Source organism: Octodon degus, unplaced genomic scaffold (assembly GCF_000260255.1).
Source record: "Octodon degus isolate 3935 unplaced genomic scaffold, OctDeg1.0 scaffold00011, whole genome shotgun sequence".
NCBI lineage: Eukaryota > Metazoa > Chordata > Mammalia > Rodentia > Octodontidae > Octodon > Octodon degus.
Window position 1 is genome coordinate 14,894,042 of NW_004524587.1, and position 25,896 is coordinate 14,919,937.

At 45.8% G+C, this 25,896-nt stretch overlaps 1 protein-coding gene and 1 long non-coding RNA gene across 5 annotated transcripts in view; one reads left to right on the forward strand and one right to left on the reverse strand.

Annotated features, from left to right (window-relative positions):
- On the reverse strand, positions 1-8,026 carry LOC111815077. The gene is made up of 3 exons (XR_002819882.1): positions 7,940-8,026; positions 1,046-1,224; positions 1-127 (listed from the first exon to the last, which is right to left on the reverse strand). It is a non-coding gene; the product is annotated as an uncharacterized LOC111815077 (long non-coding RNA).
- Positions 7,857-25,896, forward strand: part of Zdhhc1 (zinc finger DHHC-type containing 1) — a 23,413-nt gene continuing 5,373 nt past the window's right edge. For 2 of the 4 annotated variants that reach the window (XM_023709219.1, XM_023709221.1), the window contains exons 1-5: positions 7,857-8,142; positions 17,292-17,386; positions 17,977-18,023; positions 19,744-19,986; positions 24,581-24,756. In XM_023709219.1, coding sequence (XP_023564987.1) covers positions 19,744-19,986; positions 24,581-24,756 — 419 coding nt within the window. In that variant the 5' untranslated portion in view covers positions 7,857-8,142; positions 17,292-17,386; positions 17,977-18,023. Of the gene's footprint in view, positions 8,143-17,291; positions 17,387-17,976; positions 18,024-19,743; positions 19,987-24,576; positions 24,757-25,896 lie in introns of those variants that run through there. The other 2 variants (XM_023709220.1, XM_023709222.1) reach the window with 2 other exon arrangements.

A 25,896-nucleotide genomic window follows, 5' to 3' on the forward strand; every position in this document is an offset into this window, starting at 1 on the left:
TTCTAGATTAGAAACATGTCTCCTAAAAACAGAATTAAAGCAAATTTGATTGTTCGTATTAATTCCAAAACTTGCTTCCTTAACAGCTTCTATCACCCCTGATTCAGGCCTTTTCTTGGCAGAACAACTGCAAAAGATACAAAAATTAGCTGCTGTTGGCTAGCTGGTGTAATTTATTTGCATATACATAATTCAGCCCCACCCCTGGTGGCTAATACCCCCACTGGGGAAGCTGAGGTTGTTTTCTGATTGCTAGTAGGGAGGCCTGTGTGTGTTGTTTTTTTAAATAAACTGAAACCAGATGGAGGGGGTTTTGTTCACAGCCTTGCCTCCAATTTTCTCCAGCAAATTCCTTGAAAAAGCAGCCACCTATGAGTGGTGCTTGTTCTCTGTGGAGGTCCCTCACCGCTGGTATGCAAATAGCAAGTGGGATTGATATTTCTAAGAGTGAAAACAAAGGGAGAAGAGTTGTGTGGCTGGAGGGCCCTTGGAACACAGGGTCATCTGGTGGACCCCCAATTTCAGGTTTGTGCTTATAGTTTATGGCCTCACTTTCTTCCCCTTTCCCTTGAGGTCAGGGTGGGCTGGGGTGAGGGAGTTGGGCTAGGCTTGAGTCAAAGTCACCTGGACCAACCATGCAGAGTTGTAAGTATCAGACCACCAAAACTTCCCATTTGTAGCAGCAGCCCCTGTCAGGAGACCCTGACCTCTCTGGTTGGGTTGATTTTGCAGTCAGAGATTATCCCTCCAAAGAGGCCCAAAGCCTCTGCTGCTTCCATCCTGGAAGGGCCAGACTCTGAAGGTGATTGTTGGAATATTTTTAACCACTGGCCAGGTCAAGGGCTTTGTAGTGCCCCCAGAGCCCTCATTAAGTGATTTTTTGTTCAGAGAGAAGGGGGAAAGTGTGCCTACTGGTTCTGTGTCCCCCTGCCAAAGCTTTAGTATTTTTCTTTGAAATGTGAATTGGCCATTGTGATAGTGAGGTAGGACCCCATCCCCAGACAGAAGAGAACACTCCTTTCCCAGAGCTGACCTTCATTCTTACCTTAGAACACTGTCCTTTTGGATTCTGAGCTTTTTCAGATAATTGTGTCAGGTTACATAAGGTTTTAAGATATGAACACTCAAAAGAAATTCCCTGGGAGCAGGTCTGAGAGGTTACGGCACAGAATTTCCTTTAATGTATTCGAGGAAAAATTCAGGTGTCTCAGCCTTGCACAATTTCTGGAATAAAGTAAATGAGAACAGCCAACTTATTTGCATGCATGCACCATTCCCCATAGACATGAGCAAACAAAAAGACAGATTTCATGCTGAAAGGAAGTTCTCCTCCCTGGGGACCCCTGCATGATCGGTGGAGGTCAGGTGCAGGGTGGGCATGGACCAGGCTGGCTTGGACATGGAAATCCTCAGCATCCCAGCAGATCTGCCCCCACCCTCCTTTTTCTGCATCTTAGGTAACACATGTTGTAAATACAAGCCTTCATTTTTCCAAGAAACATAAAAACTGAATTACTGGCAGAGAAGCCTTAAAATCTTTGCTTCCTAGGACTCTATGGGCACATTTTCCACACACCATGAGTTTTATTTCATTTGCCTCTGAGGAGTGGCCCTCCAGCAGCTCTGTTGCATAAGGTGCTGCGCCCAAACACCTTGTCCCCAACTTGGAGACACAAAGTAAGTTTTATCTAGGTCTGAGGAGAATTCTCGATGGGTGACATCGTGTTCCAAGTCACACTGATTATTGTCAACAGCAGGAGAGCTGTTGATAGAGCCTTCTCACTGAGGAAGCAGACAGAATATTTTAAATATTCAATGGCATTTCTTGCTTAAAGCACATAGTGGTCATAAAAACCACTTAACAAGGAAGAATTAATGGGAGGAAATGACTTGACTGTAGCAAATCTTAAAAATGTTTTACAAGGGCTGTGGAAAAAATAGATTTATTATGTTGAAGAATGGTAATATAGGCAATTGAACTTTTTTTTTCTTTTGAGGTACTGGGGTTTGAACTCAGGGCCTCACATATGCTAAGCATGTGCTCTACTACTGAGCTACATCCCCTGCCCAGAAAAATCAGTTAATATACACAAAAATAACTCCTCAACAAGAGATTTTTTACTTTCCACAGAAAACGCTTCACAGAAAAATTCCTATGAATAGCACTTTTCCTTCCTTCCTTCCTTCCTTCCTTCCTTCCTTCCTTCCTTCCTTCCTTCCTTTATTGAATACATACTGTGTTCCAGGCTCTGTATGGAAACAGTAGCAAACTAGACAGATATCCTTCCTCTCCTGTGATGTCTGACTGGCTGGAAAGACAGCCTTCAATTAGATCTTTACAGTGGAGAAGCCACTGACAGAGGGAAGCCCAAGCTCTTCTGCTCAGGGTCAGAAAATGCTTTCTGGAAGGAAGTGATGTTTCAGGTAGAAGGAGCCCAAGTGCAGGTTCTGCTGGTTTGGGCAGGATGAGCTGGATCTCCTGGATCTCCTTTGGCAGTTCCTGGAGACCTGAGAACCAGCCCATGGTGCAGGGAGCTGAGGCTTTCCAGGAATGGAAGGTCAGCCAGCAGGCCAACAGAAGTCAGCCAGAGTTAGGGGACAGGCAAGGTCTTAAAGACTGTTGGGGCTTTGATTCTAATTTCACAGTATATGCAAATATTTCTTCCAGGGGAGCAGGGAGAGTTGAGGGTTGTAGACAGGAAGTAAAATAATTACCTTGACTTTTACTTTTTTTTTTTTTTTTAAGCTGCCACAGGCTATTGTTGCAGGCAGCCGAGTTAGATAGAAATATCATAGGCAGTTAGACAGGGTCAGGCCCTCAAGGAGACAAGATGAAGAGAAGGTGACTTTGCAACTTGGAAGAGACAGACACTCCCATATGGGCCACACCTCAAGACCAAGACAAAAAGAGGAAGCACAGCTACATCCCTAGGGATGGACATTAGGGAGTGATATCGTAAATAGTATCAATCAACTTGAAAGAGCCCAAATGAGTCACTAGCCCAACCCCAACAGGAAGAGACCCTGTTCCGTACGTGCCCGCTTGCTACGTGACTCACTTTCCCATTTGATACTGGATTTAATCAATTTTACCTGAGCAATGGTGCTTGTAATCTCATTGGTTGACCATAGTTTGGTCCCACCTCATGCCCAACTGAGCAAGTTCCCATGTCTTCTCCACCACCTTAGACCTGCCTCACCACATGGTTTTCCTCTATAAAAGTCCCTGTAAGAGACAACTTCTGGGGGGTAACTACCCGCTCGGGGCCCCCCTCCTTCTCAATAAATATATTCTGCTCATAACCTCCATTTGTTCCTAAAATTCATTCTTCGGTTTTTTTTAAATGTTATGATCAACAAGCACGGCTTTATTATTTATTTATTTATTTATTTATTTATTTTATTTTTGTGGAACTGGGGATTGAACTCAGATCCTTGCGTTTGTCAGTCAAGTGCTTATCCTACTGAGCCATCTCCCTGGCCCCCATTCTTCGGTTTTAGAGAACACGAACTTGTGCAGGTCAGGTCGGGAGATCGTTTTTCCCTGTGTCATTTGGAGGTTCCCTATATGGCTTGGAGGTCACCCACCTGAGACCAGTTTTTCTCCCTGTATCACTATAAGGACAATAGGTTGACAGAAACAGGGCCAGGGGGCCAAGGAGATGGCTCAGTGGAATAAGCGCTTCCCTGGCAAGTGCAAGGGCCTGAGTTCAATCCCCCGGTTCCACCAAAAAAAAAAGAAGGAAAGAAAGAAACAGGAACAGGGACAGGGAGCCTCCAGTAGATGCAGTGAGTCAGCAGGCCACTGTGCTGGTCAGGGTAAGAGATGTTGGTGGTTAAGGGAAGTTGGGAAAAAAGATAAATATTTGTATTTTATAGTTTTTTTATTTGGTCTTTTGAGACAGGGCTTTGCAGGGGCTATGGAGATAGCTCAGGCCCAAGGACTGGGGTTCCATCCTGGTACCATATGCTGCACAGGCCCCTCCCTGGTTGTGTCAAGCCAGCCACCAAGACTGGGCGTGATGGCGCATGCCTGTAATTCCAGTGCTGGAGAGGCTGAAATAGGAAGATCACTATGAATCCGAGCTGCATAGTAAGACTCTGTACCAAATACATAAAATTAAAAAACAAAAAAGAGAGAGAAATGCCTTTGCTATGTAGGCCTTGAACTCATTATGTAGAACAGGGTGGTCTCAAAAACAAGTGGTCCTTTTGCCTCAGCCTTCTAAGTGCAGCGATCACAGGCATGCACCACCAGGCCTGGCTTGGACAAGCCAAAATAGATGGGCTGACTCATCCAGAGAACTAGACAAAGCCCAGAGAATAGGGCTCTGGCTGGCCACCTCCCATCCAGGATAATTTGATAATTAAATTTAATTGTGTTCCCTGATGAAATAGACAGCATCATTTCCTGTAGGAAGATAAGGAAAGTTCAGATTATACACACCAATAACTGCTACCTATAAAACACCCTGTGTGCTTTAAAAGAGAGGGTGTTAATTTTCAGGCTTCCTCACAGCCCTATGTAACAGCTATTGGGAACCCCATTTCACATATTAGCATACTGAAGTTTGGAGAAAGGTTAAAGGATTTGCTCAAGGTCAATACCTGGTGACTGGCAGAGTTGGAGTTGAAACAGAACTGCTGTGCTGTCCTGGGTCATGTGATAAGGCTTAGGAAATGCAGGAGCACATTGACTCTGACTAAACCAATGCTGGCTCAGCCCCAGGGTCGGATGAGCCAGCTCTGCCACCCAGGATCCTCCTCTCATTTCTAAGAGTCATGAAAACTTCTTGCAATCTCACTTGTGTGCACTCAAACCATAAAAACACAGTTGGCTTTTTTTTCTCCCAGTGGCTGGGGCTCTTCTAACCTACGAAGACCTGCCTTGTGGGTGAGAGGCCACAGTTCTAGGCAGGAACAAGCCTGAGAAACTGAATTTTGTCCCAGAAAAATATGTCGCACATGTTCACAGGAATTGGTCAAGGGTGGCACTGAGATGCTGGGACAACCCTCCCAGTAAAGAGAAACCTGTGGGAAAAGGCCTGAGGACAAAGCAATGCTGCTGGTTCCAGGAGCTGCTGTCCTTGCAGAGGATAGGGGCAGCCTACACAGACCAGGGAGGAGGATGGAAGCTGACCAAGTAAAACCACAAATGTATTATCTTATGGTTCTACAGGTCACAAGTTTGAAATGGATCTCACTGAGCTAACGTCCAGGTGGCAGCAGGCTGGTTCCTTCTAGAAGTTCTGGGAGAGCCCGCTTCTTTGTTTTAACCAGCATCTACAGGTTGCCTGCATTCCTTAGTTCATGGCTCCTTCCTCCATCTTTGAACTTAGCCGAGCAATGCCTTCAAAGCTCTCTGACTTCTGTTTCCATCATCACATATCCTGCTCTGACCCTCTGGCCTCCTTAGAAGACTGAGAACTCCTTTGAGCTACTCAGATAATCTGGGATAATCTCCCTAATGTGGTCCTTAATGTCTTCTCATCTGCAAAACATTTTGGGGGGCTATTATTCAGCTTACCATCCACTTTAACAAATTAAGAGAAAGAAACATAAGCCTGGGAACTGGTAGGAGAATGGCCTGAAAGTAGACAGGCTGATGTTAGGGAGACCAGAAAGGAAGATGTCAGGGAGATCAGCGAAAAAGATTGTGGTGGTCAGGATGGAGTGGTAGGGGAAGAATGGACAAAAGATGTGTTTCAGAGGAAGGCTGGACTTGGGGACTATTTGGGTTAGGTGGGCAGGAATTAGAGGAGAGACATGGAAAGATGTCTGAATATAGAGATGGGCTAATGGGTTCATGGAGGAGCCTTTTGGAGAACCCAAAGGGAAGAGCAAACTTGTGGCAAGGACAAAAAGGACATGTAGGGATATGTATCTAAGATACCTTTGGGACATCCAGGACAGGTTTCCAGGAGAAAGGTGGATACAAGGTCCAGAAAGCTGTGATTCTAGGATCACTCTCCTTCCAATTGGCATACATGTACTCACCTCCCCCTCTCTTTCTTTTGTTTCTTCTTTCTTTCTTTCTTTCTTTCTTTCTTTCTTTCTTTCTTTCTTCTTTCTTTCTTTCTTTCTTTCCTTTTTTTGGCAGAACTGGGGATTGAACTCAGACCCTTGCGCTTTCTAGGCAAGTGCTTATTCTACTGAGCCATCTCTCCAGCTCCTCCACCTTACTTTCTGAGTCACCATCTCTGAGCCTGTTTTCCACTTCCAGATAAGAATTGAGAAATCATCTTGTGTTTCTAAAGTCACAATAACATTGCTATTTATCTGTTAACCTTGAGTTTTATCTTTTTTTTTTTTTTTTTTTTTGTAATTTTTTTTAGTTGAGGTTTTAGGTTTTGGTTTTGGTGCCAAGGACTGAACTGAGAGTTTTATCTTTTTTGAAAATAAGAATTTAAATTATAGGGAGATTAAGTCCCTTACACAAGGGTCCATGACTGGCAAAGGACAGAGCAGGAAGTTAGCAAGTTATGGGAGAGTTATGTTCTTTCTTTCTTTTCTTACTTTCTATGCTTATGACTTACATATGTTAGAGATCCCATTGCTATCTGTCTATTCTGACAAATAGCCAACAAGCTATTCACTTTTTATGGTGTTGGAGATAGGGAGAAAATAGAAACAGAAGACAACAGGATTTTTTTTTTTTTTTTTTTTTTGGAGACTTTTTGGAGACAGGGTCTTGCTACGTAGTTTGGCCTTGCCATGTTCTCACTGTAGCTCAGGCTGGGCTTGAACTCATGGTGATCCTGTACCCAAGCCTGAGATTATAGGCATGCATCACCATGCTCTAGTTTTGATAATTTTTTGCTACATATCCCAGCTTGGTTTTGAATTTGATCTCCTCCCGCTTTAGCCTGAGTGCTGGGATTATAGGTATGCATCAATAATCTATCTTTCTTCCTGTCTTTTGCAAAAAACCTGAGTTCATCTATTCTGAATGTCCCCCAAGGAGGAGTGGTGGAGTTGGTCAAGGAAAATCCAGCTCAGCAAGAAGTCTGATAGGGCCTGGTGTCTGTCCACTGGCAGCCCCAGGATAGTCCCACAGAGGCTGCACTTGAAAATCCTATGACTTGGCTTCATTACCAAAGAAGACTCATAACTGGAGACTTTCTTTTTTCGCAGTACTGGGGATTGAACTCAGGACCTTGCACTTGCCAGGCAAGCGCCTGTTCTACTGAGCTATCTGCCTGGCCTCTTTCTTTTCTTTTCTTTCTGTAAAACATGGTTCCTTTGCAAAGACCTAGGAAAGAGGACCCTGGTGGACTCTACAATTGAAGATTTATTCTTGATTTAAGGGCAATAAATGAGATATTTTGTGTTACCTATATTAAGCTTTTCTGCATCACACTTTAGGGTGTGTGAACTCTTAGTTCTGTATTTTACTTGTCTAGATCTACTGCTTCCTCAGCCTATAATATCCTTAAAGGGTGGAAATCTAATAGATGTTTCCTGTATTATGTACAGCACTTAGCACCTAAGCTTATTAAAGAGTGCAGGTTGAATAAGTTCTTCCTGAGTGCTGGTCTCAGAGGGCATGTTTGGGACAAGTCAAGATTTCAGGAAGTAGGGCTGGGGAGATAGCTCCGTAGAAGAAGCGCGGTCCTGAGTTCAATCCCCAGTACCGGAAAAAAAAAAAAAAATTCAGGAAGACAAGTCGTGGGAGGTGGAGGAAAATGGGCTTTTTCTAAGAAAGGTTAGGAAACAATGGGGCATTAGCAAACTGAGGTGCATGGGGTAATGTGGTGGTAGTGGTGGGGTGTGTCTCGCAAGCCCCGCCCTGAACCACAGCAGCGGCGAGAAGAGGCGCAGCGCGGTTTGGCCGCTATGGGGCGCCGTAGCCCGCGCTGTTGCCAGGGGAACGGGCCCTGTGCCTGGCGAGGCCCAGCCCGCCTCGGCCTGGCCCGGCCGCTCAGCCATCCTGTCTGACCTGGAGCGGGAGTACTCTTCCGCCCCGCCGCCGTCCGGGATGGGGTTCCGCTCCGGGCCATGCCGCCTCCGGGTCCCGGGGAGCCTCTTTGCCGCCACGGTCTGAAGCGCGACTGCCCCCGGGAGGGTGGACAGCCAGGCGCGGGCCCGAACCGCTGGCGGACCTTGGTAGGGCCGGCCTGGCACGGCCGCCACCGCGCGCAGGTGAGGAGCCGCGGCCGCGTTCCGGAGCCTGGCCTGAGCTGTCGGGTCGCGCGGCTGCCGCCGCCTGACGTGGCTCGGGAATCACCGTGCCCTGGCGGCCTGGGCTCCACCGTCCCTGCAGGCGCGGGGCTTCCTTCAGCGTTCGTCCGCTTCTCAGCTCTACACTAAGCGCCCACTGTGTGCCGGGCGCCTGGCCAGCGGAGGGCTGAGAACAGACGCAGCAGCTCTCCAGAGCCCAGAGAGCATGGGGAGGGTGTGGGGAGCAGGCGCCAGGCACATGACTGAAGTAATTACAGGGTGAGTCAAGTGCTCTGGAGTTGAGGTGGAGGGTCTGGCTTAAAAAGGTGACCTTTAAATTTAAGACCTGGAGATTGGAAGGAAGCCAACAGTGTGATCTGGAAAAGGTGTTTGTGAAAGAGGGAAAAGCAAATAAATACAAACGTCTGGAGACAGTAGAGTACTAGGACGTAACAGAATGAGTGAGAAGAGCCCTTGAAATCCGTGGTGGGCATTGCAATTTTATTCTAGCAGGTCGAAGAAACCGTGAAAGAGTTTTTTTTTTTTGGTTTTTTTTTTTTTTTTTTTTTTTTTTTTTTTTTTTTTTTTAGGCAAGGGTCAACAGGGTGTTCAGGGTCTCACTACCAGATCAGACTCGTAGTGATCTGCCTGTTTACAGCCTCCCCAGAGCTGGGATTACAGGGGCGCACCACTACACCCAGTCTCAATTGCCCTCTCAGGGTGCCCGGGGATGGGGGGGCTGGGGGTGGTGGAGGGTGGGGTGCCGAGGCCCGCCTGGCAGGTCCGGGGATTAAACCCCAGGATTGAACCTCAGAGCTATTTGACCGGCCCTTAAAGAGTTTTGATGAATTTCAAGTTTTAAAAGCTTATCTCGTTCTGGTTGCTGCGGGAAAGTCAGTTGATGGCCATCTTAGTTCTGCCAGTGTAGCTGTGCCTCCTGGAATTGCTTAGTCTCTCTGAGCCTCTGTGCCCTCACCTAAGCAACGGGGATGCTGTTTCCTCATCTAGTTTATGAGGGAGAATGTGAGGGGCCTTCCACATCTGAGACCAACAATTAGACCTATGAAAACAGTTTGAAATGATAGGATCTACCTCAGAGTGTTGTGAGGGTAGAATTAAGTGAATTCCTGGGAAGCATTTAAAGCAAAGCAGTGCCTGGCCCAGAATGCGTGCCCTCTAAATGCTAATGATGGCTATTATTATCATGAAAACACTGTGGGAGAGCGAGGATAGAGGTTTGGATTAGGGTGATGGCAGCAGTTGATGGAAAGAAGTGCTTCGTTTCCTTTGCTCAAGGAAAGCTGGATTCAGATACTGATGAAAGGTGGGCCTGCTTTTGTGGAACTGGTGGTTGGCTGTGGGAGACTGGTCTGTAAACAGATAATCACCACAAGATGCACTAAAAACAACAGTGGTGCTTAATTAGCCAGGTCCTCCTCCCCACCCCCTTTTTTTACTTTGTTCTGTCACAACTTTGTTCTTAATGACTGTTTCTTAGTGGGTTTTCCCCAGGGCTGGCTCCTGCAATCATATGAGTTGATTTCCCTTTAAAATCAACAACCCTTGCCTCCCTTCTTTGGCCTTGTTTCTGTTTCTTGTTCCCCCTCCTTCTTGTCCTTTTTCCTCGACTGAACTTGGATCCCAAACAGTTTGTAGTGGTTGCTGCAAGAGAATGGCACAGAAATGCTTGCACTCTCTGTCAACCCAGGAACTATTGAAGTTTCCAGCTTTTCTTGCCATAGCAACCGACTTTGGCATATTATTTATGAGAAGAAAGTAGGAGTCTAGCCACATCTGAGACCACTGACAAGAGGTCTTTGAGAGCAGATTGAAGTTCCAGTTTATTTTTTGGGAATTATGTAATGTACATCCTTAGAGCCACTTCTTAGAATTTTAAGGCCAGAGATTTTTTTGGCACCTGTGGGGAATTTTAATAATGTACTTGCATCTAAAAGTATTTTATAAGCAACTGTTTTTGCTCTGTAGAACAATGTGCTTCACGAAGCATTTTTTTCTCCAGCTCCCCTTTAGGTAGTTAAAACTAGGCATCTGTTACATCTCAGTGAAACTTATTTCTGAAGCAGATCCTGGGGAAAAAACCCTGAAAACTCCTTTAGAAATACCTGCAGGAAATCTCTCACATGGAAACCATAAATTCTCCAAGAGAAAGAAAGATGCTTAGGAACAAAACTTTCCTGCAGTGTGTACCTCCCCCTGCTATGTTCTGGGGGTGATGGGGCACTGAGCTGGCTCTTGGCTAAGAACTAGCATAGGGTCCTGCCCAGCCTTCTCTTGTGCTGTCTGGGGGTCTAATTCTAGCTTTGACAAGACCACTAACAGTGTTAGGAGATTTTGTGGCTCTTCCTCACAGTTCTTCAGATGAGCAGCTCAGAATTGCTTTCTAGAGTAAGAAAGCACTTAACTAAAAGGAAACATTTGTGTTACATCATTGTTAAGCAGGAATTCCTGGTTTGTCTGGCCTGGTACAGGGTTCTGAATCAATTATCAGTGCATTTGATCCACATGACACAATAAGGTTAGGAGGACAAGAGGTGACACCCCTCAAATTATTTATTTTTTGATATATATTTGTGTGTGTGGAGGGATGTAGCACTGGGGATGAAGCCCAGGGCTTCACAATTGCTAAGTCTGCACTATACCGTTGACCTACATCCCTAGCTCACTTAAAAAATAAAAATAAAAAATAAATAAATACTCAGGTTTAAAAATTCACACAGTGGGGCTGGTGAGATGGCTCAGTGGTCTAAAGCACCTACTTAGAACAAGCTTAGCGAAACACAGGGACCTCGGTTCAATCCCCCAGCACCACATGCCAGCTAGCCCCGCCCCCTGGTGGGCTGAGCTGGCCACACACACACACACACACACACACACACAAATAAATAAAATAATAAAAAAAAAATTCACACAGTACCAAGAGTACACAGTAGAAACAAACCTCTGCCTCACCCCCAAGCCCTTTTGTCAGCCATTATATCTTCCCAGAGGTTGCTACAGTGTTTAGTTTCTTGAATTTTCTTCCCAAGACTCTGCATATGAAAATGTAGTTGTCAGTCCGTTTTTATTCATTCAGTAGCTGTCTTTAAACTGTACATCTTTCTTGTTTACTTTGTGTACTGGAGATCATTTTGGGTGATGACACGTGGCTGTCTGGCTGCTGCTCTGGCTGCTGAGTCAAGAAGGGCACTGAGTTCAAGACAAGCCTGGGCACCTCACTGAGACCTTGTCACAAAATAAAAAATGAAAAGGGAGGCAGACATGATGGTGTGTGCCAGCAGTCTAGTATTCTGGCAAGCTGAGGTAGAAGGATTGCAAGAGCCTAGCTTGGGCAACTTTAATGACTTAGTGAGCCCGTGTCTTTAAAAAAAAGACAGCTCAGTATGAAGGCCCTGAATTCAATCTCTAGTACGATAAAATAAAATCAAGTAAAATACATATACAATGTTAAAAACACTGGGAAGGGTGGCACAGTGGTAGAGTGCTAGCCTTGCATGTGTGAGGCCCTGGGTTCAAGTCTCAGTGTTAAAACAAATATTTCTAGAGTTGGGTGTGGTGATACACTCCTGTAATCCCAGCACTCAGGAGGCTGAGGCAGGAGGATCGTTGTGAGTTTGAGATCAATCTGGGCTACCAAGTGAGCTCAAGGCCAGGTCTAGCAAGACCCTGTCTCAAAAAGACAAAAGAGCAACAACAAAAAACTTCCCTTGCTGTTGATGTTGCAGGGCAACTTGTGCCATAGGGTGTTCATATTTGTTTGTGCCCTTTATTATTACAAACAACATTGCAATGAATCTTAGTGTGATTTGCAAATTTATGTGTCCATCTCTATCATGTGATAAATACCTAGTAATGTGGCATGTTAGAACCAAAGGGTATATATATTCTCAAGTTTGGCAGACATTGCCAGATTACCCTCCAGCTAACTTTTTTTAGCAGGTATGTAAAACAGAGACCCAAAGTAGATCTATGAAGTTTTTTCCTGGATTGTTTGATCTATCTATCTATCTATCTATCTATCTATCTATCTATCTTTCTTTCTTTCTTTCTTTCTAGAAAATAATAGTAAAAAAAAAAAAAAGAAATGATACAGAAATGATAAATCGGAATTCAACAATAGTTGTTATATTGCATATTGTTTTCTTCCAATTAGTTGTTCAGATTACCAGAAAGAAGCATGCAAAATTGGTCAAAAAAGTTATAAAAAACTAAAAAGGAGAGAAAAAATTTAAGTATTAACTGTTTCATACACACACACACACACACACACACACACATTCGTATGATATCCAGGGTCTCACTATGTAGATTGGACTTGTAGCGATCCTCCTGTTTTCAGCCTCCCAAGTGCTGGGATTACAAGCATGCGCCACCATGCCCAGTGCGCCCCAGGGCTGGGGCCAGCACACAGTGTATCAAACCCTGGCCGCTGAGCTCTGCTGAAGCAGGTGCTTTACTCTGCTTTAGTCTGCTGAACTATATCTATATCTATATATCTATATCCATATCTATCTATCTATCTATATATATATGATTAGTATATATTTATCTTATATATCTTATGTAAGTATATCTATCTATCTATCTATCTATTTTTTCTTTTGTCCTTTCTCTCATCCCAGTTGTTCCTTCCCATTGAAGTACCTTTCAGATTTTATTTACTATTTCAGGTTCTTTTTTTTTTTAATATTTATTTATTTTTATTTATAACATTTATTTATTGTGTGTGTGTGTGGCCAGCTCAGCCCACCAGGGGGCGGGTCTGGCTGGCATGTGGTGCTGGGGATCGAACCGCGGTCCCTGTACTTTGCCAAGCTTGTTTCAAGTAGGTGCTTTAGACCACTGAGCCATCTCTCCAGCCCCACTATTTCAGGTTCTTATACCAGCAAGACAATACAATTTTTACATATGTGAGTATAATTAATTTCACTTATGAGTGTGGTTTCTAGTTACATCCATTTACCTATAAAAACCTTGAATTTATCTTTTATAGCTAATACTCCACTGTTTAAAAATACCACATCTTTTTTATCCATTCTTTAGTTAATGGACATTTGGGTTGTTTCTAAAATTTAGCTATGACAAACTACTGTTATAAACATGGGTGCACATATATCGCTGTGGTATGATGTTTTCAGTTCTGGAAAAATACCCAGGAGGGGAATAAATGGGTTGAATGGGACCTCCAATCCTAGCTTCTTTTCTTTCTTTTTTTTATTTAAGTTTTTAAAACTCATTTTAATGAGAAAAAAGATAAAATAGCAAAGAAACAGTTTCAAAACAGGTTAGTAAGACAGTTACAATAATTAATACATTTCATAGTGTTGTCTTCGTATTAGTTATTCAGAGGATAAGATGCAGAAGTGATATCTTGTCTAAACAATATTAGTATGAACCTTTCTTCTCAATCCAATCCTAGTTTTTTTTTTTTTTTTTTTTTTTTGCAGAACCAGGGATTGAACTCAAGCCTTTACGCTTGCCAGGGAAGCGCTTAATCCACTGAACCATCTCCCCACCCCAAATCCTAGCTTTTTGAGGAATCTCCACACTGATTTTCATAGTGGTTGTACCAGTCTATACTCACACCAACAGTGGAGAAGGGTTCCATTTTCCCCATAGCCCTTCCAGCATTTGTTATTGGTTGACTTCTTGATGATATCCATTCTTTCTAGGGTAAAATGGAATCTCATTGTTGCTTAATTTGCATATCTTGAATAACTAATGATGAACACTTTCATATATTTATTTTTCATTTATAGTTCTTTATATGAGAAGTGAATACTCATCTCAGGTGCCCATTTTTTTTAATTGAGTCTTTGAATTTTGGTGTCCCCAGGTTTCTTGATCTATGAGCATCAGTGAAAAAACTACAAAGAGGCTGGGTCTCCAGGCTTAACCCTCTTTCCTGGCTCTAATCTGTTCCTCATTGATGGCTTAGGTCTCTGGGCCCTCCAGTCCCCTATTCCAGCCCTGTCACCTCTTCTGACCCCCTGCATCCTACTGTTCCAGTTCTTGGGTCTTCCTGACGACACTCCTTAGTAGTTGAATTGGTTCTGAAATCCTCAGACATTTTACAGGAATCTAGGGCTGCCTATAAGCTCTGTAAGGCCAGAACTTTACACCCTAGCTTGTTTCCTTTGACAGTGCCACACAGGCATTTTAGACCATTTCTACCTTACTGATTGAATGATTGATTGATTGATTGATTGACTGATTGATTGAAATGGTATCTTGCCATGTTGCCCAGCCTGGCTTCCAACTTCTGAGTTTGATTTTTCTGCCTCAGCCTCCTGAGTAGCTGAGAGTACAAGTGCACATCACTGTACCTGGCTGCTAATTATTATTATTATTATTATTGTTGTTGTTGTTGTTGTTGTTGTTGTTATAATTTTGTACGGAGCAGAGGTGGCAGGAGGGGACGTGAACTATTCATAAAACTGTTCTATTATTCACAATGAAAACTTGAAATCCAAAGATTTCTTTTATTTCACTTAAGCATACAAATTAAAGTAGCTTAACCTTATTTATTTTCCAGGCCTAGAGATTGAATCCATGGGCTTCATACTGAACTACATCCCCAGCCCTTTTTATTTTGAGACAAGGTCTTGCTACATCACTTAAATTGTCTAGGCTGGGCTTAAAATTGTGCTTCTCCTGCATCTGCCTTGGAGAGTCCTGGGGCTTATAGCAAATGACTGTTAAAGAGAATAGATTATTATCCTGTCAATGGCCTTCACCTTGTTAGGGACAAGGAAGGGGTCTGCATAGCCTCTCAAGCCTTCCTCAGAAGCCAGGCATGTCTTTGACTTACCAAGGTCATAACACTCATGGGTTCCTCTTGTTTCTATCTTCCTCCAGTCCTCACCAGACTAACTCTTTGATGTGTTTCTTTGTTTTGCTTTGTTTTTTTGAAATGCAGTCTTGATGTGTTACCTCAGCTGATATTGAACTCATGGACTTAAAATGGTCCTCCTGCCTCACCTTCCTTAGTAGCTGGAACTATAAATGTGTGCCACTGCACCCAGCTCTTATGGTTTGTTCTTTGGAAGCAGAAAATACAGGAAAAATGTTTTCCTAAGGTCCATGACCTCTCAGCCCACCAAAGATACAGCTGGCTAAACTGAATGGGCAGCGTGGAGTCTGTGGGCTTGACTTTCATCCAGCCAACTCCTCCTAGCGCACAGACTGCTGGCTGGGCTGCCACCTTCCTGGGCCAGCCGGCTGTGGTGTCACCTGCCCTACTGCCAAGTCCTTGCCCCTCTTGCTCATGCCCTTCCCATTATGATCAGAAAGCTCTCAGAAAAACTCACTGTGTCATATCCTGCTTTAAACCCAAGCATCTCACCCAGTTTCCTGGGCCTTGTGTGACCTCAGTCCTGCAGCTTCTCAGGCTCATCGCTCACTGGGTCCTGCTTTACTTCCTCCCATCTCTCTGTCTACCCTGTGTTCTGACTCTAACTTGCTGCACCTTCTAAGCACTTCCAAAATGCTCTGGCTGCTTGCTGTTACTATGTGTCTGTCTGGGCCTGGTGTCTGCTCCAGTCTGTGCTTACACCCTCAGAGAACCATGGGGTGGGCCCAACTGAACACTGCTTGGCCAAGGTCTAAGTGTACCAGCTAGCATATGATTGGGGGCAGAGCCACACATCTTTCAATCTGGTATCCCAGAGAAGTGCTGAGAAGGGAGGGGCAATTAGAGAAGTCCTTGGGTCTGGGGACAGTGCTGGGTCTTGTCCATGGGCCTTGAGCCCCATCTTGGATTCTTTCCAACCTCCCATCCTATTAATCAAAATCTTTCAGACCAGAAGAAATTGTGGTCACCAACTCTGTGAAATAAACTCATCAGTTAAGAGTTGGCCAGTCAGGCATTATGGTAAGTTTCTGTAATCCTGGCACTTGGGAAGCTGAGACAGAAGGATTTCTGTGAGTTTGAGGCCAGCCTGAGCTACATAGCAAGACTGGCATGCTTCTGGCCAACTTGGTGTCTGTTTGGAGTGCTGCTGCTGCTGCTTCAAGGCTGTTCTGCCCCATAGTGTCATCTTTTATGTTCAGAGTCTCAGACAAATAGTACCTCTCTGGGCCAGTGGTGTCCTGGCCTCAGATAGTGACTTCTGCCTCTGGAATTCAGTACAGCAATAATAGGGGTTCCTGCAGCCACCGCTGGATGGTGGGGACCTATCAACCATACAGTTCTTTTTCTCTTTGGAAACTCATCCAAGGTTCAGGGCTCTTCAAGCTTGGGGATGACAAAGGGAAAGTCGGGTGGGGGATCTAAATAGTTGCCTTAGCGATGGTATGAAGGACACAGATATTTGCCCACTGGTGGAACCAGCCAGCTCAGGTTTATTCGAATGACTTGATTGATGACATTTGTCTTTCCACAAAATAGAGGCAAAGATTTGCTCCTCTGCGGATACTATAAAAGCCTCTCCAGCTTTTGACCATTCTTGTCACTCTTGGAGGTGACAAGGTTGGAATTACAGTTCAGTAGCCTACCACTTATCATGGTATAGCCCTTGGGACCACTGACTTAAGAAAACAACTTCAATCAACTCCATAAGTTTGGACAGTAAATCTTGTAGATGTCAGGTACAGTAGCCATAGTCTGGAAGTGTGAAGACATGAGAGCTGTTTGAGGGTAATTATAATGTCTACTGTGTAGCACTCCCCTCAACATCAGGGATCCCTTCAGTGTAGCTGTTCTGCATGCCATGCTAGGGGCTATCTCCCCCACTCCCATTTTTCAGAGGAGAAAATTCAGGCCTCTTCGCTAGTAAGAACAGCCAAGAGCCTAACCTAAATCCATTTCCTTCAAAGCTGTTCTTTTTTTCTTGTGTAGCTTCTTTATCCATCTATCTATCTATCCATCCATTTATCCCTCCCTCCTTCCTTCCCTCCCTCCCTCCCTCCCAGGGGCTTCTGCACTGAGCTATATCCCTAGACTTTTTTTTTAAGACAGGATCTCACTAACTCACTAAGTTGCCCAGCTTGAATTTGAACTTGTAGTCCTTCTGGCTTAGTCTCTCAGAGTGCTGTGCAGAGATTATAGATGTGTGCCACCATACCAAGCTTTTGCGTAGCTTTTTAAAAATTTTCCTCTCTATGTATTGCAGGCTCATGGTGATCCTCCTGCCTCAGCCTCCCAAGTACAGGGATTACTCATGTACACCACCACACCTGGCCTGGGTGGTTTCTTATTGAAGACAGGGTAAGCGAACAGAGGACTCCACTTGAGTCTTTGTGTGTGTGTGTGTGTGTGTGTGTGTGTGTGTGTACCAGGGATTGAACTCAGGATCTTGTATTTGCCAGGCAAGCACTTATTCTACTGAGCTATCTCCCCAGCCCTTTCACTTGAGTCTTTGGGAGAAAACTTAAGTTGATTCCATTTAGTTTTATTTATTTATTTATTTATTTATTTATTTATTTATTTGTGTGTGGCCAGCTCAGCCCACCAGGGGGCAGGGCTGGCTGGCATGTGGTGCTGGGGGATTGAACCGCAGTCCCTGTGCTTTGCTAAGCTTGTTCTAAGTAGGTGCTTTAGACCACTGAGCCATCTCACCAGCCCTCCATTTAGTTTTGAGATGAGATTGCCCAGAGGTAACTTCACATATTGCTAAGCTTGGTCTACAGAAGGCTCTGAGCCTCAGGTGGGCTGAAGGGCAGAGTGGTTATGGGTGATGACCCTGTGGAATAGAGGATGCAAGGGGAGGGCTGAGAGCAGAACAGCATGGGCCAGATGGCATCAGGGGGCCCAGGGTTTCACACAACTGACCATACCTATATTTCCTTTTATTTCAGATGCTTTCAAGTCAGCAAACACTTACTGAGCATCTTTTAAGTACAAGGTATAGTCCTGGGTGCATGGGGTGAATGAATCATGGGATATTTGCTGTCTTTGAATGGAGCTGATATAACAAATACACACAAGGATGGCAAAGTGACAGTCATAGCCAGAACTGAGGACAATGAGTCTTGATTGTGCTTGAGATGTCAGGGAAACTTCCTGGGTAACAAGGTGTTTACAGTGGGCTTAAGGAGCAAGTACCCTTATTTTTATTTATTTATTTTTTTAAATGTCTTTGGTATAGGGTCTCACTACACAGCTCAGACTCATAGTGATCCTCCTGTTTTCAGCCTCCCCAGCACTGGGATTACAAGTGTGTACCACCAGGCCCCGTCTTTGGCCAGCTCAGCGTACCTGGAGGCAGAGCCAGTGCAGCATGTGGTGCCAGGGATTGAACCTGGGTCACTGTATTTACCTAAGCAGGCACTTAGCCCACTGAGCTATCTCACTGGCCCTGCCCGTAGCATTTTGTTGGGCTGAAGAGTAAGGTGTTCTAGGCAGATATGCTAATGTGGGCTCTGCCTTTTTTTTTTTTTTTTTTTTTTTGTATTTTTAGGGAAAGGTCTACAAGGTATTCAGGGTCTCACTACTAGATTAGACTCAGTAATCTGCCTGTTTTACAGCCTCTGCCATGCCTTTTTTTGATTTTTAGAAGGGGGTTCTGAAAGGAGAGTTCACCTGCCAGGATTTTGTCCCTAGGACCAGGCCTTCCCACCAGGAGCTCAGAGCTGGCCCCTCTTTTCATTGTGGCACTGTGTCCTTGGGCCTCACTCCCTTCTTGGGCCCAGAAAGTTACTGGGTTGGTGGGGGGCACTTCCTCCTATGAGGAAAAACTCATTCCCTGTGGCCTGCATGAATCCTTGGCCACCAGCCAGCTGTTGGGCTGAAGGGGGTAGATTAGATGAGGGGGTAGATTAGATGTGGGGAGTGGCTGCCATCTCTGGTCTGGCTCTAGCCATGTCCTAGCCTTTCCCTGAGCTCATTCAAGTGAATCAAAGGACATTAGCCCACCTTTCTGTGTATTATCTATACAGCAGGCCCAGATTATTTACTTAGATAAACATGGTCATTTCTGCTTCTGGAAGGAACCAAAGAGGGACCCTTCCTACCCCTTGTGTGGTGGCTCTTTCCCAGCCAAGAAGCCTCAGGCAGCCCCTTTGAGACACAGGAGAGAGAGGTCTGGAGTTCTCAGTCCTAAAGGGATTATGTGTCTGCTGATGGACAGGGTCCAGATTCTCTTTCTCAGCACCCCGCTCCCCATTTCTCTTAGCAGAGGATAAGGGGCCCTGCCTGACACATGTATTTGGACCTCAAAATCGAGCTGACTAATCCTAACAGAATCAGCATGTGTTCTCATCGTTCTGGCTCCAGCATGATATTATTACCAGATGAGAACATGTCTTATTGAGTTTCACTTTGATGGCTCTGGAGACAGAGCACTTTGAGTAACAGGCAGCCACACTGTGTCCTGAATAAACCCTGGACCCTCCTACCTTGTCCTGGCCAGGCTGGAGCCAGAGCTTGTTCTGGGGCTCTGGAACAGTTTTCCCCCCACTGCCCGTCTCCATTGATCTAGGGCACAGGTCCCCTGAAGTATAGCTGGAGGAAGCTTCCTATGCCAGTCTGCTCTTAATGCTAAAACCTGGCTACAGGCTTGGGTCCTTGGGCTGCCTTCTGGGCCTCCTCAGGCTGATGCTTTCTACTCTTTTCTCCCTCTGGAGATGAACATCTGCAACAAGCCCTCCAACAAGACAGCCCCTGAGAAGAGCGTGTGGACAGCGCCTGTGCAGGCCAGCGGACCCTCCCTGGAGCTGCAGGGCCAGCGGTCCCGCCGGAATGGGTGGAGCTGGCCCCCTCATCCACTTCAGATTGTGGCCTGGCTGCTGTACCTCTTCTTCGCAGTGATCGGCTTTGGGGTCCTTGTTCCCCTTCTGCCTCACCACTGGGTGCCAGCTGGATATGCTGTATCCTTGGGAAAGTAGGCCCATGCATGGAAGATGGGGCAGTAGAAGGTGGAGGCCTGCAGCTGGGCTCAGGGACTCAGGGTGGGGCAGAGCAGGGCTGACTCAGTCTTCCTGTCCTGGCCTCTAGCCCCCCACCTGACCCCTCCTCTGATAGGGCAAGGCTCAGCTCTGAAGTGCCATGGATCTTACCAACTGAGGTATTACAGGAGCCATTAGAGAAGAGAGCATTAAAGTTTTAAGCTTCTTCATGCTGATTGTGTCCAGAGCTAAACAAATGGCAAACAAGGGAGGAATTATTCTATTTGTGAATTTGTTATGGTACAATCCTTTTACATAGGATGTTTCCTGGTACATCTAAGATGTGGTTTTACTTATAGACAGATTATTGTGGTATACACAGAATTGTTCACAAGATGACTGATCTTGCAAATCAGACCCTTTAGGGTAACAGTGATTGTGACAAGAGATGGCAGAGTTGCCTTGGGAGCCCCTGGAAACAGTGACAAGTGCAGACTTAGCTTAGTGGTATGACTGCCCCAACCCTGGCCACTGCCCCATAAAGCAGAGAATGTGACTGCAAAGCTGGGGCCTTAGGTATAGCAAACCTCGCTATGCTGCTGTTGAGAGTTCCTATGAGAGCATCCTCCCTTGTGCTCTGTGGAGAGGACTGATGGGCAAAGGAGGACAGAGGCAGGCCTGAGGCAGGGCAGAGAGTCAGCAGCTCATTGTGGTCCCAGGTCAGCCCCTCAGGATTGTGCAAGGCTGAGAAGCTTCTCTAGCTCTGTCTGTGCCTTTTGCTGTCTGTGGGCAAGAGTTCTGCTTGCTTGCAGGGGCAAATGGGGCAGAGCACCAGAGGCATAACGTATTAATGTGAGCATGCTTTCTTGGGAGACTACAGGGCCTGGGCTACTGAGTGACAAGAGCAGGTAAATGGAGAAGATTATGAGAAGATTCTTATATTCATTTACCAGCCATGTCCTTGGTGGCTTCCTGGCTCACAAAACCCAGGGCTGGTCATCAGCTCTATGAATGGAAGATGAAACTTTCTCTGAGGAGACTAATAGGGTTTAGGTAACTAAGTGGAATGGCTCATGGGACATTCTTCCTATGTTCTGGAGTATATATATCCTTCACTCAGGATTGCTTGGATTTCTGCTATCAAGGTACCTGGGAAATCACATTAATAATTGTGTTGTTTAGTCAGAGAAAATAACAGTAAACAAAAGAAACTGGCATTCATTGAACACTTAATGTGTGCCAGGCACTGTTAGTCACTTTATAAGGATTATCTCATTTGATCCTTATAGTAATACTGTAAGGGATGTAGTTCTCTAATTTACTTATGGAGAAACCAGGGCTCAGATAGGATAAGTGACTTCCTGAGCTACTCAGGGCAGAAGGGCTGCTCAGACAGCCTGACTGAGGCAGTGGGATAGTTTGCAGGGTTGATCTTACCCACACGTCACTGTCCATATCCTTTGGCCCATGTAGAAGCTGCCTATCTGTATGGTTCTTTTCATCCGTGTCTCCTTCTTTCTGTAGGCTCTCTCAGGGTCCCTAAGGAATGAGGTAGAGTAGGAATGTGTGCAAAGTACTCACTATGGCCTGGAACTTGCCTGGGCCTGGGATGCAAAGTTGAGCTCGGTGCTCAGTGGCTGGTAGGAAGAAAGGCAGGTAGGTTGTACATGGTGTTCCCACCACATAAGTATGGGGCAGGAGCCCAGGCAGCAGGCTGTGGGGACAGAAGGGCATTTTTACCAGTCTCACTCTGCGTGCAGAAAGATACCTGCTATTCACAGCTCCCCTGTCCTCTATGCCCAGCCTCTCCCCACATCTTAGCCGCTTCCCTTTTTTCTATTGCTGATATCCACCTGGTCCTCAAATCCTATTGATTTTACTGCTTTAATAATTATTGAATTTCCCTGAGCCTCCCCCAACCATCTGATTGTCTGGGCTAGGTGACCATTTAGTTTCTAAGGAAGTCTCCCCTGTGCATCCCTTACTCTTAACCACAGGAATACAGGCAGAGTGCATATTCAAAAAGAAACCTAAAGCTGGATGTGGTGACATGTCTATAATCCATAACCCCAGCATTGGGTAGAACTGGGAGGCGTGAGGGATAGGGGGTTCAAGGCCAGCCTGGGCTACATTATAACACCTTATCTCCAAAAAATAAATCAAGGGGTCTGGGTTATAGTTCAGCTGCAGAAGACTCATGGAAGGTCCTTAATTCCATTCCCAGTACCCCCCCCAAACAAAATAAAACAAAACACCAAACCAATCAACCAGCCAACCAACAATAACAAAAACAAATCTGATAATGTTCTAGTGGCTCAAGACTATCCAGTGGGCTCTTCCTGTCTTAAGGGATGAGGTTGAAGATCCTTATATAGTCAAGTCTCTCTTAAGTTCTAGACTCTGCCTCTCTCCCCAGCATCCTCTTACATTATTTCCTTTGTTCTCCTCTGTTTTGGCAACTCTACTTGGAAACGCCTTATCTCTCCCCACCCTCACCCAGTTGAGTCAGAGGTCAAGAACTAGAAGCCCATGGGTTAATTTGGTCTGTAGACGTTATGAAAATTGAGGGGGCTGGGCATGATGGCACATGGCTCTAATCCAGGCATTATAGGAGACTTAGGCAAAGGAATCACAAACTCAAGCCTAGCTCAGGCATTTGAGCAATTTAGATCTTATCTTGAAAAAAAAAATATCTGGGGATGTAGCTCAGCATGAAGTGGCTGATTTCAGTGAAGGGATCATTAACATACAGAAGCATAGATCTATGGATGCATTTTTAAAATTGTGTCACTAACATTTAAACATTGAGAGAGTTCATGTAAAAACCTAGATTTCTATTTCCTTTTGAAAACCAGAATTCAGTAACATGAACCCTTACTCTTGCATGGCAGCAATGAGATATTACTGCCCCTCTGGTTGGTGTCTCACATGTTCCCAGTCACCATAGCACCCAGCTAGGCCCCCCTCTCCCATGTGACTTGTCACTGCCCTGTTGTCTATTCCTCTCTGAGTCTCAGCTGTGATGATGCTTCCTCAGGGAAGCCTTCCAGACTCCTTCAAACCAAATGAGGTCACTCAGTCACAAAACTACACTCTCCCCTGGGCTTTCTTCATGTAATTAATCTGTTATTTGATTAAGATTTCTGCATTTCACCAGCCTGTGGGCCTCTCAGGGCCGGGAACCATATCTGTGTACCCTCTGCCATACCCCCCAGTGCTTGCACAAAGACTTCAGTAAACAGTTGAATGAATGAACCAGGAGGGTGCAGGGAGAAGTGTTGGAGTGGGCAGGAAGGTAAATGTTTACCCACCTTGATTGAGTGTTTAAGAGAGACCAGAATGGTAAGATAGAGTAGTTGGAAGTACTGTAGAAGTTTGAAAGGAACTTAGTGAATGCAAAAAAGGCCTTGGCCCTTAACTGAGGCATGAACTCCACATGGAGACCTGGAGAGCCATCAAGAGCCACTGTAGGAATTTAAGCAGGAAGGGTCTTAAACTTTTAAAAGCTCCTTCTGTAACTGTCTGTGGGCAGATTCAAGGGCACACAGACAGGAGAGGCAGAGTCAGGAGGCTCTTATTTTGAGTGACCCAGGCAAAAAGTGAAGATCTAAACTGTGGGAGTGGCCACAGGGATAGAGAGATCAGTGATGGCTGTGGTTTGTTTCTTTTTGGCTATATACAACACAGTAGGGTGGGGCCTGTCTCATGCAGAACTATGGAGGGATTTGAGGGGGCGGAAAGTAGGTGATGGGTCAAGGATGGAGGCAGAGTGCTGAGTGGAGCTGGAACAATGAAGGGATGCTGTCTTCCTGGCTAGCAAAAGGATAGATCGATGGTCCTGGGTAGGTGGAGAAAGGGAGAGTAGGTGCTTGCCTGGGTGAATTTTCATATAATCAGACTTTGCAACAAGTTGTCAGCATACTCATCTTTTATACTGACTCAGTCACTGAGCACTTAGGTCCTGAAGAGCTGCATTTCAGCTCCAGGAGTGAGCCATGCGGTCCCTGGTCGGGCCATCCTGGATACCCATCTCAGCACTCCAAGTGCCTGAGTTGAGGCTGGGGAGGTAGCAAGTAGATGAGCCTGTCTGAAAGTGATTTTCTATTTGGCTGGAGCTACTGAGGGGGATGGCTGCTTCATTCTAGAGCTGACTTCCTGTGAAAGCAAAATAAATAAGCTCATAACTTAGAACTTCAGGTCTGTGACCTTAGGGGCTGATGACTTTCAGTCCCACTTTATCACCTGGAACTGAAAACACAGGCCTGAGGTGAGAGCAGCTAGAGCCTATACCAAGACTGAAGTATTGAAACCAAGATCCTGTGGCAGCTTGTTGGGGACAGAGTAAGCAAAGATGGCTTGGGAACTCCATCACAGATGGCCCCTATCTCTGGTCTTCCATTTGGGGTACAGGGATCCGCCAAAAGCTGATGAAACGGCTCATGGGGGTGAGAGGCAAAAAGTGGCACGGCAGACCTTCCATAAAAGGAGTCATGGAGGCAAGGTGTTCTTTGGCCACTGAAAGCATGCAGGGCTCCCAGCCAGCAGTGTGGAGTGAGTCTTTAACTTGCTGGGCCAGTGCATGGGCACCATCTTTGTTGGCCACCTTGTGGTACACCTGACTGCAGTCTCCATTGATCCAGCAGATGCCAATGTTCGGGACAAGAGCTATTCAGGGCCTCTGCCCATATTCAACCGCAACCAGCATGCACATGTCATTGAAGACCTGCACTGCAACCTGTGCGACGTGGATGTGTGAGTGCATGTGTGAGTGTGAGTGCACAGGCACATGTGGATCATAAGCGTGCCTGGGGGTCTCCTAGGAGAGTTCATGGAAAAGAGGGGTGTGCCAGGGCTTCACAGTCATCTCGATACCTTAGAACCCTCATGTTTTACAGTCAAGGGTCTTACTGAAGTTATAAGAACTGATCTCTGTGAAGGTGAGGAGGTGATTGGAAATAGATGAGAAATGGCATTTCCAACAGTTAAAGTAAGAGACATTTGACACTTCCACAGACATCGCTAGGGGTTATCTTCCAGTGACATCCCACATCTCTCACAAGCACTCAGGTAGGGGTGGGTGGGGATAGAGGTGTGAGTGCTCTGCTGAGTACTGTGCACAGCGGGGGAAGAACCCACCCTTTGGGAAGCTGGGAAGTGGCCCAAAGTCACACAGCTCAGCTACTGAGTGGCAGAGGCAAGATCGCAACTGGCTGCCTGGCTTGTGGAGATGCTTGGGTATCCTTGGAAGCCCAAGAAGGCTGAGTGGCTTGCCCCAAGCCACATGGCTAGTGAGAAGAGGAATCAGAAAATGAAGCACTCCTTCTTCTTAGGGGGATCCCAGTGCTCTCTAGGGCGCCTTGCCCTTCTGGAACATCCCTATCTCCCAACCTCTGTGAGGAATAAAGGAAGGAGTGTCACCCGAGGCCAGCCTCACACTTGGAGTCTGAAGGTCTAGGCAGGCTGCTAAATGGGTCTGAGCACAAGAGCCAGAAAGCCCACAGCAGTAAGGGGTGCTGGGGGCCTGGACACTGGGACATGCTACGATTCCCTAGGCTCCAGTCAGCACATGATTCTGAGTGGCTTCTCTGGCAGTTGCTGCCCACTTCAGGGCTCTGGCTATTGTGGAGCAGGGGTCGTGGCCCACTTGTCCACACTCCTTTGGGCTTTCCCTGGTGCTTCCTGGGAATGGAAGCCCTCCCCTCAACTGACTCCTTGCGGTGAGCTGCCTTAGTGGCTGTGCGGGTAACAGCTGGATTCTCTCTCGGCTCCTTTCTGCTATCCCAGACAGATTGAGGTTTTCTGGAAAGCTGACCTTAACAGGGAGCTGTCATGGAGATACACACTTCTCCCGGCTTCATCTCTATCTTCTGACCTGGCTGAGGGGATTTTGGT